General features: G+C 33.3%; 3 protein-coding genes across 8 annotated transcripts; 2 read left to right on the top strand and 1 right to left on the bottom strand.

The window, feature by feature from the left end:
* Window positions 387-3,186, top strand: LOC109352054 (E3 ubiquitin-protein ligase SINAT5-like). 4 transcript variants are annotated; one of them, XM_019593842.1, is made up of 4 exons: window positions 387-598; window positions 1,296-1,530; window positions 1,887-2,273; window positions 2,619-3,186. In XM_019593842.1, exons 2-4 carry the CDS (start codon window positions 1,324-1,326, stop codon window positions 2,937-2,939), a joined length of 915 nt encoding a protein of 304 aa, XP_019449387.1. In that variant the 5' UTR covers window positions 387-598; window positions 1,296-1,323; the 3' UTR covers window positions 2,940-3,186. The 4 variants fall into 4 exon arrangements, with proteins under 4 accessions (XP_019449387.1, XP_019449388.1, XP_019449389.1 ...); XM_019593843.1 differs by having other exon boundaries at window positions 387-820; XM_019593844.1 differs by having other exon boundaries at window positions 390-505.
* Window positions 3,791-7,843, bottom strand: LOC109352052 (uridine 5'-monophosphate synthase-like). Of its 2 annotated transcripts, none has more exons than XM_019593839.1 (7): window positions 7,732-7,843; window positions 6,053-6,907; window positions 5,736-5,819; window positions 5,441-5,523; window positions 5,249-5,336; window positions 4,902-5,156; window positions 3,791-4,000 (listed from the first exon to the last, which is right to left on the bottom strand). In XM_019593839.1, exons 2-7 carry the CDS (start codon window positions 6,833-6,835, stop codon window positions 3,872-3,874), a joined length of 1,422 nt encoding a protein of 473 aa, XP_019449384.1. In that variant the 5' UTR covers window positions 6,836-6,907; window positions 7,732-7,843; the 3' UTR covers window positions 3,791-3,871. The 2 variants fall into 2 exon arrangements, with proteins under 2 accessions (XP_019449384.1, XP_019449385.1); XM_019593840.1 differs by having other exon boundaries at window positions 7,712-7,825.
* Window positions 9,065-14,596, top strand: LOC109352681 (probable ADP-ribosylation factor GTPase-activating protein AGD11). Of its 2 annotated transcripts, none has more exons than XM_019594843.1 (10): window positions 9,065-9,312; window positions 9,393-9,456; window positions 9,574-9,693; window positions 10,337-10,421; window positions 11,697-11,772; window positions 12,315-12,478; window positions 12,565-12,805; window positions 13,490-13,606; window positions 13,704-13,799; window positions 13,913-14,596. In XM_019594843.1, exons 3-10 carry the CDS (start codon window positions 9,642-9,644, stop codon window positions 14,192-14,194), a joined length of 1,113 nt encoding a protein of 370 aa, XP_019450388.1. In that variant the 5' UTR covers window positions 9,065-9,312; window positions 9,393-9,456; window positions 9,574-9,641; the 3' UTR covers window positions 14,195-14,596. The 2 variants fall into 2 exon arrangements, with proteins under 2 accessions (XP_019450388.1, XP_019450389.1); XM_019594844.1 differs by having other exon boundaries at window positions 9,065-9,316.

Raw genomic sequence — 15,197 nt, 5'->3', positions numbered from 1 at the left:
AATCAATACAAATGTTATCCAACCAAACCACCAAACCAAGATTATTATTATGAAGAAGAAAAAACAAAAAAAAAATAGAATTATTAATTTGTCCTAACCAAAGTACTTCAACACCAATAAGATATTAATCTAATAGTATAAGATTATACTAAATTCTTAGATAAATAACAAAAGTTAAAAATTCAATTCGTGTAAACAACAACATTTATTATAAAAAACAATCATATAATTAAAAGGAATTAGTTTTTTACCTAAACAATAATCCAACGAAGTTTGAGTAGGGGAGGAGAAGCAAAAGGCCACAAAATTTCAAAGGAAAATAGGAAATCAAGGGTTATGGGTCCTACAAAATTTTGGAACCTTTTTCTTCATTTGTATTTTCACGAGAATTTTGTATCTTATCGAGAAAATTTTCTCTCTCTTCTAGAACTAGAAACCCTTTAATTTGAAATTTGTTGATACCACTTAGCAGAAGCGCACTCGTGCCCATTTATTACAGTTTGTTGTAAAAAACCCCACCCACCACTTTTTTTTGTTAATTTTCATTTCATTCCTCTCTCTTTAATGGCCTTTTGATCAATTCAATCATTCATTTCTGGTATTTCTATCATACTCTTCAAAAAAATGTTTCTTTATTTAATGGATGGTGAAAGCTTCGTTTTTTTTTACATATTTGGGCACCATCTACCGTGTTCCTTTGAGATTTTATCTGTGTTTGTGGTAGATCTGTGGTGGGTTTGATCTGTAATATGATGAATTTTATTGTTTAATGTTAGGGTTTTAATAATCTGATGGGATGAAACAGTTTGTTTTGTTTAAGGTTTGTGTGTCTGTTTGTCTTTGTTCACCGATGTTTTTTTCATTTGCTTGAACAATTTGTTGTATTGGATTAAGGGGTGTCAGTAATAATGGCATGCAAAAACTCTCAGTTTTGAAAATAAGTGGCTCACGTTATTATGGCAATGCATGTTTTGATTGTGCTGGCTTTAACACTATGAGTGTTAGTGGTATTTGTTTTAATGATTGCTCAGCGCATTGTCATTTGTACCGTGATGCGTCTTTGATCCTTTGACATGGAAGTATAACGGGGAGGTGGTAGATTTGCCATAGATAAGCAGTATTCATAGTTTGATTGCTTTGTGAATAAATTCATTTATTGAAAGAAATGAGCTTGAGTAGTTACTTACTAATTATGCTATGTTGATTGTATGATGAAAGTAAAGAATTACTATATATTGAATTTAGTGGCTTCCTGGTCGATTCAAATGAAATATTTTCTCCCACTTACATGTCAGAGGGCTGCTGGTGATTGCTTTTATTAGCATGGCATCAAGCAATCCATTCTTTGACGATATACGGAGCCATTCTGATGTTGATCCTCCTCAAATTGAAGAGTTGACAGATGTTAGTGAATTAGTGAATGATCCAACACAAACTGTTCTTAAACCTAATGGGACTGTTTCAAGCAGTGTTCGTGAGCTCTTAGAGTGCCCTGTATGCTTGAATGCCATGTACCCTCCAATCCACCAGGTTGTTTATGCATTGATAGTGGTTTATGATTTATTATTGATTTTCTCTGTTCTTGAGAAAGCATGCGATAGTAATATAAAAATGCCATGGCCAAATTGCAAAAATGTAGCTTTTATCAACAAGATTTGGCAATAGTTGAGAAGTAGTTGTCATAGTAAGTAAACTGAAACATTGGTTTTGAGGCATGTCTTAACTTAGAAGCCAAATTTGGGCGTTCAATATGATGATATATATATTTGCAATTAAGATATATAACTATTGCATTTTATATATGTGATTTCACCTTTGATTTAATTGAATATTCTCCAAAATATTTAATTGGAAGTTGAGTTAACTTCTTTTCCATGTTAGTGCAGTGCTCAAATGGTCACACTATATGCTCAGGTTGCAAACCCAGGGTCCATAACCGGTGCCCGACTTGTAGGCATGAACTTGGCAATATAAGATGTCTGGCATTGGAGAAGGTGGCTGCATCTTTGGAACTTCCTTGTAAATATCAAGGTTTTGGGTGCATCGGTATATATCCATATTACAGCAAGCTGAAACATGAATCTCAATGTGCATATAGACCATATACCTGTCCATATGCTGGTTCAGAATGCTCTGTAATGGGTGATATACCATACCTGGTGTCCCATCTGAAAGATGACCACAAAGTGGACATGCACAATGGCAGCACCTTTAACCATCGCTATGTCAAATCAAATCCACAAGAAGTTGAAAATGCCACATGGATGCTGACGGTATAGTTTTGTTGAACTTCTTTCTCTCTGCTTTCTATTGACTTGGTACATTCACTAAACTGTTGGTAGATTGTGTAGTTTGTGGCATATATTGATTTACATGTTTCTGTCTTCATTAGTTGCTGAGGATATACAATTACTATGGAACTTTCTTTCACTGGACAAGAAAGTTCATTTGGCCAATACTGGAACATCTCAAAAGTTGTATTGTGAAGGAACTATTCGTTTACAAAATTGTCTTTGTATTGCTAGGTGTCTGTCCATACAGTGGCCTTTTGTTCTTAGCTTTGATTCTATGCAAATGGAAGGTTTTAGCTTATGTATGGATTTCACATTGGTTTCTAGGTTTTCAGCTGCTTCGGTCAGTATTTTTGTCTACATTTTGAAGCTTTTCAGTTAGGAACGGCTCCAGTCTACATAGCCTTTTTGCGGTTTATGGGTGATGATAACGAGGCAAAGAATTATAGCTACAGTCTAGAGGTGGGTGGAAATGGGAGGAAAATGGTTTGGCAAGGAGTGCCTAGAAGCATTCGAGACAGTCACCGCAAGGTCCGTGACAGTTTTGATGGTCTCATCATTCAGAGGAATATGGCTCTCTTCTTCTCTGGTGGTGACCGGAAGGAGTTAAAGTTAAGGGTTACTGGTAGGATTTGGACTGAACCGTGATTGGAGGGCAATTATCCTTTCTTAGTTTCTTCAACTAGTGTTCTTATTAATTAGACTGAAAAGCTTTTAGTGCAATGTAATTTCTGTAGAGATATGTATCTTCTGGTGATGTCATTGTATTTTGTGATTTTGGAGGCAAACTCTCTTTGCTAATCCTTTTATAAGTACATGAATTGGAAGTTGTACCACTTATCATTATGATAGTTAATTAGTTATGAGTAGAGATGTAGAACCTTTTACAGTGCTTCACCTATTATTTTTTTATTCAATGATTGAAACTTAGAGAGCAATTGAGTAAATATTGCATGCACACAAGTTGCAATTAATAACATTAAAGTTACTTTTACAGGTTTGTTTTGCTGCATATGTTGTGAACTTCAAGTTTTGATACTTTAAAAATGACATTAGGATGTTTGATTTGTATACTAATATAGTAATATCTAATTGTATTAGTTCAATTCAGAATCTTTCTATAATTGTCATTAATTGGTTTGTGGTTAATAAAATAATGGTTGTATTTTCTTAAAAATGATTTTGTATGTGTCCTGTAACCTTACATGTAACTTGGCATAGTACAAGAATCAAGAGTCTGATCTTAATTATCTATTTTATCTTATCTTATCATATCTAATCCTATTTCTTTTTTTATGCTTGTTTATTCTTAATATCTCATCCATTTCAGTTCTTGTGGATTCCATACTTCTTGACAATTGCAAATTGAAAAATGCATTATTCAACTAATTACATGCCAAGGAAAATGATAAAAAAGGAACCCCTTTGGATGTTATTTAAGAGCTACTGTGAAATGCAACATCTCTCACCAAGAAGACAAATAAACCATTTCGTGAGGTGCTTCCTCTAGGTTCCAATGAAGCTAAATAATCAACAGAAACAAAATTTTGGCTCGTACATTTAGTGTGAGAATACTGGCCTCAGCCGCACTTGGCCAAATATGCATCCCATCCTTGAAGGCGGTACTCACGAGCTGCCTCCGATGGATTTTCTGCCTTGATGATGCCACGGCCCACTATGATAATGTCACTACCCCTATCATGGACAACCTGGAAAACCATTTGGTGAAATGTCAAAAGCAGTGACCTCAAATTGCACAACAGAAGAAAGGGGCAGAAAGAACATGACATTTTCAAACACAAGAATGTAAAGATATGACTTCAAAATCATCTGAAAAAACTAGTAAAACTACTGTTTGAAAAGAAACATGGTCTGAAATGCAGGCATAGAAGTTTGACCAAAGAAAAAGAATCTAAAACCTAGTGGGATAAGGCTTGGATTGCATGGCTGTTGTTGTATTTAAGCTAGGGCAAATTAGCTTTGCCAAGAGGAGCAAACTAAGAATTCAGTTTGCATGATTTCATTGTAATGATAATATATAGGTATTAGCCCCAGAATATCCACTAATCTATGGCCCAATATAATCAAAGTTCTAAACCAAATTTTATGATGTCAAATTACCAACACTCTTGTTAATTATAATCCCTTCTTCTTGTAAGATTGACAATCTATTCACCATCACTCTTCCTTTCCCTTTGCTTTTTTCCTCCAAAACATTCCTTTCAATCTTGAAAGAATGAAAGATCAACTAAGTTAAAGTAAAGTACTTCATGCATATGATAGAACTTTAAAACCATTCATGAGCCTTCACCTAACAACTTAAGCTTTTGGGAGAGTTGGCAATTGACATGGTATCAAAAAGCCTCTATGACCAAGTAGTTTAAGATTTCAATATATGTTGCCCCATTTTTAATAAAAAGATTAATTTCAGCACAAAGGACAGTGAGTTGGTGCATTTGTTCACGTTTGAAGCCCAGATGACTCTAGCATGAGGGGGCATGTTAGATACAAAACCATTAATGAATCTTCACAGAACAAGTTAAGCCTTTGGTAGAGTCAGGATTTATTAAGGACATGGTTAATTTTTTAAAACAACATGCAGAAACTTACAGAATATGGAGTGTTATATTGCTGCCCTAAACCATCACTACACGCCACCTTTTGAACTCCAGGAGTTGCGTGAATGAAAGAGGGATTTATGGATGCTCCGGGCCATGATGCTGGATTTACTGAGATGAAGCCGATAACAAAGTCAGAATGATCCTCAGCAATTTTCACCGCAGCAGTGGTATAATCTCCCTTGGCAAGGTTACCGGCTGAACTCATTTCAGCGAGCAGCAACAAACCCCTTCCACGAGGCAAACCCTGAATATGTTTCAAAAATATAAGAGACATGTCAGACTAGCAATTTAGGTCTGACTATAGTCAAGATAATGTTATGGACTAGAATTATAGACCTTCAATTTCAGTCCATCCACAATTCCAGGACCAGAGATAATGTGAGCATTTACTATATCAGCCCAATCCAGTATATGAAAGATCCCTCTGCGGAACAGGAAGATGGCATATTAAGGGCAGAAGTGGATGAAATGAAACCATTAAAAAGTAAAAAACAACATCCAAAAAGAAGGTGAGCTGAGTCTTCTTACCCTTCAAACTGCTTGGTAACCGTGTTACCAATGTCAGCAAATTTGCGATCTTCAAAGATCAAGAAGTTATGTTTTTCTGCAATCTTCAACAATGCAAGATATTACTCAAAACTTAGTAAGAATGATGCTCATAATCACACAATACTCTTTCATGTGTCAAACTTAAGACACTGTCATTCTATTTTCAATGAATGATATCATATATGCTACAGTGTACAAATTTTAACAATATTAGGATGCAAAAGTTTGTTCTACTATACTGAAAGGTAAATAAGGGCTTCTTTTAGCACATTACCGAGCGAAGCTTAGAACCGAAGTCGGGTGTAAAATCTGGAAGAATATCCACATGCGTTTTCAGTAAGCATATCTCAGGCCCAACCTGATAGGAAAAAGTCAAACTAGATAAATTATTTACTTATAAGAACCAAACTTCAAACTACAATCCCAATTATAATAATGATCCAGAGTACAGGTCTCTTTCAATTTTCAACCTTTTTAAAAAAAGTTAAAATGGAGAACCCTCTCTAACACTTCATTGTATATAAATCAAACCAAATGCCATGGATTAACTAAAAAAATTCTGAGGACTTTGTATAAATACCAAGCTCTCACCTTGTCAGCAATTTCAAGCAATTCAGCTGCAGTTCCAACATCTGCAGCCAAACACAGATTACTCTCCTTCTCAACCATTATCTCAAATAACCTTTTTCCTGTCGGATTCTTCGACAAGTTAGCCCTCTCCAAAAATGACAAGGCCTTCACCTTAGCTCTAGTTACCATAGCAGCAACCTTCCGATTTTCCTCTAAGAATCTCATAACAATTCCTACCATCTCCCCATCAACCTTTCCTTTTTCCCTCAAAATTTTCACCATTTCAGTTAATTTCAGAATGGCATGCAGATTGATTCCATTACTCTCCAAATTCTCTCTCCCACCTTGCTCTCTATCGATCAAAACAACAGCATCGCTGACCTTCAACCCAATGGAACGCAATGGTGCAGCAGTTTCCAAAATTGATGTGCCGCTAGTAACTAGATCCTCGATTATCAAGCAACTTTGGCCAGTTTTGAAATCACCTTCAATGGCTTTACAAGTGCCATAGTCTTTGATTTCCTTACGGCGCATGACCATAGGGATGTTTTGAGTGACAGACACGCAAGTGGCAATTGGTAGAGCAGTGTATGGGACACCACAAACAAGGTCAAATGAAGTTTTAGAGACAGAGGAAATGAGGGTTTGAGAAATTTGTCGGAGGACAGAAGGGTAAGATATAGCGAGCCGGAGGTCTATGTAGATTGGCGAGGAGATGCCAGATTTGAGCTTGAAATTGCCAAATTTGACAGCTGAGATTTCATGGAGTTGAAGAACTAGAGACTCCATTGATAACAATGACATTTCCTATTTCCCTTAAAGGTTGTGTTTTGTTTCTGAGTGCGCTTCAAGGATTGACTAAGACCTTAGGATAACCTGCATCATTCAGTAAGAAAACAAAAATAATTGATTTTTTGTTGTTGAAGAAATAGAGATGTGAGAGTGCATAAGATATTCGAGCAATTGATCAGAGGTTTGAAACTTTTTTAGCATGGCAACCACTAGCATAGACTTGAACATATCACAGAAAAATCACATATTACAAGTTTCTAAAGTAAAGTAATGAACAAAATAGATTAGGGGAATGGAAATGAAAAATCATATTACAAGTTTCTAAAATAAAGCTGTCAAACTATATTTGAACCAAAAATAATGTAAAATTAACACTTTTTTATTATCCCTCACCATACCCTAAAAATCAGTCCTTTTTAACTTATGTAATGAACTCCAAAAGAAAATAGCTGAATAATTGCAAAGAAATTACCAATATCAAATTAGCCCAAAATCACAAAGAATCAATGGAAAGCACATTATCTTGAAATTTACCACAAAAAATTTCATTGGTTGATCTGAAAAATCAGTTCAACAAAGACACACTGCAGCAAACAAGAAAACATACAAAGCCAAAGCATTATTACAGAAAAAATGTAACCCACAATCCATGTAGAGAAACAAATGCAAAAGTTCAATGTCTTAAACGACTAAAACTCAAAATTTCCAATTTTTGATGAACAAAAAATAGCTCAGAACTGAAACATAGTCAAATGCAGACACCCATATACCATATGGAGATAAAATAAAAATATTAAAAACAATTTGAACTGAATTCATTAGAAAAACAAAAATCTTATACTAGAGCTTGGGTTCACTAGAAGATTAAGAGAGAGTGGTGGGTTTTACACGTTGTTTTTGGTTTGCACCTTCATGGTTATGGAGCTATTGTCATGGAAGTGGAAAGTTCCCTACACAGAAAAACGGATAAACTTTGCAGCTTTTACCTTTCTTTCCTATAAGGCCAAAAATGGTTTCTACTTTTTTTGTTCTAGAATTTTTTTGCTTGGGTTCTATTTATTTTATAAAATACAATAAACAATGGGGAATAAAGCCCAGTTTTATTGAAATTATTATTAATTTCAATTAATCTTTCCACGCTGAAAGATGGGTCAGAGTTTAGAGTTTAGTGTTTAATTTAGAATTTCTAAAATTTAAAATTATTATAGCTACATATTTTTAATGGAAAAGTATTATTATTAATAAAAAAATAGCTGAATAAAAGAAGATAAGACTATGTATTTATTTATATTATCATTATCTAATTAAAAAGATCTATAGATAAATATAAAAAGATAATTTAAGTAAATAAATTATTGCTGTTTTTACAGAAAAATACAAATAGAATTTAAAAAGCATTTGCCCTTTATCTAAAAAACTAATCATTTTTTAAATATATTTTTATCTTTTTCAACAAATATCACCCCAAAATACTAAATATTAGATGTCACCCCAAATATTAAATATTAGTCATTGCAATTTTATAATACATGTAGATCTAGTATGTCTTATTATATAGAGGAAACATTGACAAAAGGCATGATATGTGCTTGACACTACACAAATATGAAAACATAACAAAATATATAAAAATAAAATATAGTTAGAAGGGTTTAAAATTTAAAATAACCACACAATAGGTTGCTGTTGGGGAGTGATAAACATGTTTTGAAGAAAATTAAACTCTTTAAAATCCCTTATATTAGCATATCATGAAAGAACTTTGTTTTCAAGGTCAAATTTGGTGAAAGAGTTAAATTAAAGAACAAAATTATCATTTCACATAAACACAAGTTCTTATATTCTGCAGTTGGACCAAAATTGTCATTTTAAAACATAAGTTATTTGACATTGAGGGAAACTAGAAAATAACGTAAATAAATGATTAATATGTTATACTTATTAGTTAAGAATTAATTTGTGTGGCTATTATTTCCAACAAGTATTGCTCTAAAAAATTGACTAGAACCTTTTTATTTTATTATAGTGAAATCTGATAGAGCGTTAGACCTAAGTACACCTAACTTATGCTCAAAATATTCATAGAACTTTTCAAGCAAAAAAATATTAAGCACTTATGATAAGTTGTCGTGTAACAAGATTTTTTACACGTGCCATGCAAGGGCATTTGCATGGTTCTCCGAAACCTGAATAATGTTCGTTCGTTGGTGAGCCAAACATTTATTTACATTGAACTTTTGATGCCTAAGGATTTCCATTTTTACATCTGAAAACTATGAATTATGAAGTTTGTTACAAAATGTAACATGACCTGTGTCTCATTTTCCTGGACCACTGATTAGTTTGCCTCTCCAAAAATCACATCTCATTTGGCATGTCAATTGAATTTCCAAGTTTCTTTCTCTCCATGCAATTTTCTCAAAGTTTCAACATTTCACCACCATCAATGATTGTCAATCTTCAATTTTCTCAAAGACCCTTTTGAATTGGTATGTTTATTTCAATCATTCACAACCTCATGGTTTGTTGCAGAGACCCTTTTTTCTAATACCCTTTTGGTTTGTTGCAGAGAAGAAGCTGCCATATACTCCTTAAATGCCCAAATTTGAAAGGAGATAGATATATTTTGATCTGTAAGAATTTCAGTTGATTTTGCCCCCCTTTTCATACCTTCTTTGGCTACGCAATATCTTAAGCATCTTTAGGTTTGTGGAAGTATGGTCCAATTTAATGTGTTTATTTCCATGCAGAGATGCAGATGAGTTATGGCATTTCAAAAACTGTAGCACCATTTTATCATTTGGGTTTCAAATATTAGATGCTGGAGATGTCTATAGAATATGAAAACTCTGATATTAAGGGTGGAATAGGTTGGAGCATTTTATCCTTTTCCCCTTCTCCTTCTACCTCCCCCAATTTCTTGATCTTGCTCACAAAAAATAAATTCATTTACTACATAAAGAATCTTTTAATTCACCTTTTCCTTTTGTGGGAAAACTTTTTTATTGCAAATAGCTTTTGTTTGAGGAATTGGAAAAGGATGATATGTAATTCAATAGGGATGCAATGACCTAAACTCTATAAAGTTTTTATTTATTTTTATAGAGATAATTTGGATTGTTGTTTTATTTGTTGGTAATGTTGATACAATCTTTTACTTCTTTTCCTTTTTGACATTCCATTTACCAAAATAGGGACTGAAATATTTTACTTTTAACAATATCAAGTTCTGTTTGATTGTCCACCAAACTACAGTAGCAAAAATAGTCAGCATTATGGATAGAACAAGTTTCTATACCTTAATTATTGATATAATTTAAGACACAGACAACAGCAATAAAGAATGCACAATCATGATAATACTGAAAGAAGAGTATCTGTAGGTGCATTATTGATTCCTCAACCTCACTTATTATTATTCTCTTGAGAAAAAAACTTATTGTCTTAGGCTTTCTTACTTGGTTAACTTAAGATGATATCTTATTCTTGTTTCCTTGTATTACCAATTACTAGATCCACAAAAAAGGCTAACAAATCTGGTGCATCAAGCTGGGAACAACGTGTGCGCTGATTGTGGAACTCCAGAGCCAAAATGGGTGTAAGTATGAGGCTGATTTTCATAAGAATCTGGGTTGTTTGGGTTATTCGCTGATCTTGTTGTGTAAATAACATTATCTATTGGATCATTTCCTTCTCTGTCTAAGTTAACTCCAAAAGATAAACATGTTTTTATGTCAAAAGTTAATTACACTTGACTAAACTAGTAAAACAATTTCAACTGGTTTAATATGTATGTGCTTCATATTTTGATGTGAAACAAGTAAATTTTCCAATTTCACCTATAAGTTTTTCACTTCTTGTATCTCCTCGGAGAAAGATTTTCATGTGATAACTTTTATGGGCATGATATTTTGTTGTACAAAAGATTACCTAAGGAAATAAATAAAAAGGACTGTAGGATGTAAGAGTAGACTAAGTGTGTTGTGTTTGATAAAGGTGAAAATTTTGTTTCTGAATTTTCTCAGTCTATAAAATTAGGAGCAAAATCCGTAATGTTTAAATAGTAAAATTAGAAACCGATATTGAACTGAATCAGTGAGACGTCTTGATCATTCTTCGAATGGTTCAAACAATTAAATTTGTAGTTGAGCTAGATAATATTCCAATTGAAGACATAGTTGGTTTACTTGGATTAGCTTTTATATGTATTAAACAAACCCTGCTAAAATATTTTCTGTGCTGAAACATTTTATTTCAGTACTAACTTGAGTTTGTAAATAGAGCCTAATGGAGTATTTTTTTTATCTGATCAGCAGAAGCCAGAGAAATTTTTCTGTGATCGTAGCATGTTGTTTTTACTGATCAAGTCATGTAGACAATAACTAAGTCCTCAATCATATTTATTGTTTCAAATATCTTGAGTTCAATGGTGAGAAGCATCAAGTTAACCTTAAACTTAAAGTTGTTGATTCAACACATTTAGTTTCCAAGTTATATTATGAAGATATGAATAGATATGGTGGATGAATATTTACAGGCTCAGAACCATGGATATTTACCTACTTCCAATGTGCTAGAGTAACTAATATCAAGATAATACTTCAGCTAGTTGTGTCACGATGATAGTCATTTCGGTTTTGACCAACATTACTGAGATAAGGCTTGGTTGTTGTTATTTTGGTTATGGATTACTACAATAATTGATTTTGATTTTTCGCTTGTTAGAATATCAGTTTGTACAATAATTGCTTAAGAAAAATTGAAGATATGGAATAGTATTATACTAAGAATTTATTGAGAAATTAGTCTTGTGATAAAATCAATAGCTCATATCATTCATACTTTTTTACTCATTACATTTGTTGAACATCAGATCTTCAAGTTTTGGAGTATTTATTTGCATCAAGTGTTCTGGAATACACAGAAGCCTAGGAGCCCACATATCAAAGGCATGTTTCTGAAAAGCCTTTGTATCAATATCTTCTAACTTTCTGAGGCTATATTCTTTCTTTAAAATAAGAAGATGGCTTGGACTCTTAATAAGCCATGTCTATAAATGTTTTTCAGGAAGTATATTAAATGGCTATATTCTTTTCTCATCCCTCCTTTTTTATTCTGTCATCTTTCTTACTTGTCCTTGTCATGTTTATCTAAAAGTGAGCTCATTATTAATCACCTGAAATTGTGAACATATTATCTGACATTACATGAGATATTAGTAAAGATAAATTGAATTCCATATAGAAAATGCTAAAGTTCCATCTACTTACTGAAAATTTGCCATCTTATACAACTGTCAAGGAGAAGCAGACAATGGTAAATAAAATTTAGTATCTTAGAAGCTGAAATAAGCAAAAGTTGTTGTCTACATAACATATTCTTATCATTTAAAAAAAATCAAAATCAGCACTTAATCGGTGCAATGTAAGTACTCCATACATGTTTGACCTATTCTGAAAAGAGACCCTAACATAATTTGAATGTATTATAGGTTCTATCATTGAAGCTAGATGAATGGACAGATGAACAAGTTGATGCATTGGCGAAGTTCGGAGGAAATAGAATATTAAATAAGAAGTATGAAGCTTGCCTCCCAAGTTACATACCAAAACCAAAACCACATTCCTCCATCGAGGAGCGCTCGGATTTTATTAGGTAACTAAAAAGAAACACAATTCATATTTTGCTGTGTGAAAGAACTATACCATTCTAATTCAGAAATTTACTATTTGATTTTGCAGGAGAAAATATGAGCTTCTACAATTTCAGGAGGGTGATGATCATTCGCCATGCCCCATCCTACCATATCAAGGAAGAATTTCATCATTAGCTCAGAGTAGTTCTTCATGCAACAATTCTCATCCCGACAAGAAACCATATGACAAACGCTCAACCAAACATCGTGTCGGGCATCCATTTCGAAACAGCTGGGGAAGAAAAGATTCTGAGCATAAGTCTTCTTCAAAGAAGAGCACCTCATTGGTAATGTGTCATTTTCTTTAATGAACCAATCCTTTTTGATTAATGCCAGCTCTTTCAACTATCTACCAAATGAATTGAACCAATCCTCCTGCATATATTATTATATTTCTGTAACATTAATTGTTTAGACATGTACAAATGAGCATAGTAGACAATTCATATCTGGTTTATGTTGTTCTGTACTTCTTCCTCTGATTCCTTAATGTAGGTTCTAAACTTATAAAATTGCTGGCTGTTCATGGGGCAAACAAACTCAGAAGTTGTTAGGGACTGTCTTGCTTACAAAAGTGTGCATGCATTAAAAAGAAAGGAGATAAAATAAAGTCCGACATGCTTTACTGAAAATAAAAATCTCAATTTGTTAGATATGATTATTGTTTCTGAGAATAGACAATAATTGTATACATGATTTGATATGATAAAACGCCTTACTTTATATCCTATCCTAAGAATGTGAGAATGTCATTACAAAAATAATATCAAGGATTTCTGGTATTTGGTTTCTATAACCTGTATTCCCATCTGTGCTTTTGATTTCAGACCCTTATTAAGAAGCTGCTAATATAATCGAAGGGTTATTATTCTATGGCTTATTCTAAATAGATAAAATAAATGTGATAGTTATTGAAATGTTGAATAATTTTTCATCTGCATACTTAACCTTGTTTCTGAATACTGTTATAGGCAGGTATGGTTGAATTTGTTGGGTTGATAAAGGTTAATGTGGTAAAAGGCACGAACCTTGCGGTCCGGGATGTAATGACTAGTGACCCTTATGTCATCCTTTCTTTGGGTCACCAAGTGAGCATTTTCATCTCTGAACTGCTTGGAAATATAGATGTGATAGAGAAAATGAAACACACCTTTATTGTAACACTTTTAATATCTATTCTTGCAGTCAGTAAAAACTCGAGTTATAAAGAACAATTTGAATCCAGTTTGGAATGAAAGCCTAATGCTGTCTATTCCAGAGAACATTCCTCCTCTTAAAGTGGTAAGTTCAATAGTTTTCCAATTTCTGTTAATCATCGAAGGGATGATATTACTTCTACATCAGTGTATGTGCCATTCATGTTTTATCTGATTTTTTAGTGTTGTTATATACAGCTTGTGTATGATAAGGATACATTTTCAACTGATGATTACATGGGTGAAGCTGAAATAGATATCCAACCACTAGTTTTAGCTGCAAAAGCCTATGAGAAATCTTCAATCAATGAGTCCATGCAGCTTGGGAAATGTGTAGCAAGCAAGGACAACACTCTTGTTAGAGATGGTGTTATCTCCCTTGACCAAGGGAAGATCAAACAGCAAATCTCAGTGAAGCTACAACATGTTGAAAGAGGTGTGCTTGAGGTTGAGCTTGAGTGTGTTCCTCTTACTCAGTAGACTTTGCTCAACTTCTATATGTGTAGATTGTCAGGTCAAAGAAGTACAGATATGACACGGGACATAGATACATGGATATGAAACTAGACGGACACAAGGATACAACAAAAGAAATATAATATGTCGAAATATGGTTAGGAGTGTCCAAAAGTGTCTAATACAGATATATATCTAACACCGACACCACGACTATTGTGAAGTGTCCTTGCTCCCCATGTCATGTCTCCTTCTCTTGCATATTACTGTGACTCAAAAGGGATTACATTTTATGCAAGTTTTCCCCTTGGGTACTAGTATCTTAATGAGTTTACATTAATGAATTGTAAGAGTGTATTGGTTGGTGTTTTTACTTATTAGACCTCTAACATTTATGTTGAGAACAATGACAACTAATTGAAGAGATTGTTACCTAAGAAAAAACACAATGATACTGTAATAATTGGGCATGAAATTTAAGGATTATCTGCAAGAGGTTCTAGGAGAATGCAATAATGATTCGAGCCTTGTATTTGTAGAAAATAAGTATGGAACAACGCAACTTAATCTTCAGAAAATTAAAATATCAAATGTTTGATTCTTGGGAGCAACCTTGTTCGATATTTTTTGTTATATAAAAAAAGAAATTAATTTTCAGATCAAATGATTAGGATTGAAATAAACCTTCAATGAGAAAAAGTGAATAGCTTCTTCCTTAAGTGTTTTTAGGGTATTACATAGTTAAACCCTTTGGTGAAACACTGAAACAAATAATCCTCTGAAATCTGAATAAAAAATTGGTATTGCTACTAAACCCTCGTCGCAGATGACGGATCTAATTCTCAAAACTTGTATCATCCTTTAAGAAAGCAATTCCATTTGGGTCTACAAGAACAATTTTCAATAATATTTCCAATCAAAATTGTAAAACTTGGCTCACCTTTTAACCTTTTGCTCATGACAATTACATAATTGAGATTTGAATCCTAGTTTACACGCTAGTAGGCAATTTATAATCTAATTATTA

Source organism: Lupinus angustifolius, chromosome LG07 (assembly GCF_001865875.1).
Source record: "Lupinus angustifolius cultivar Tanjil chromosome LG07, LupAngTanjil_v1.0, whole genome shotgun sequence".
Classification (NCBI taxonomy): Eukaryota; Viridiplantae; Streptophyta; class Magnoliopsida; order Fabales; family Fabaceae; genus Lupinus; species Lupinus angustifolius.
Note: the sequence above shows the minus strand (reverse complement) of the source record. Positions and strands in the feature narration are given on the sequence as shown.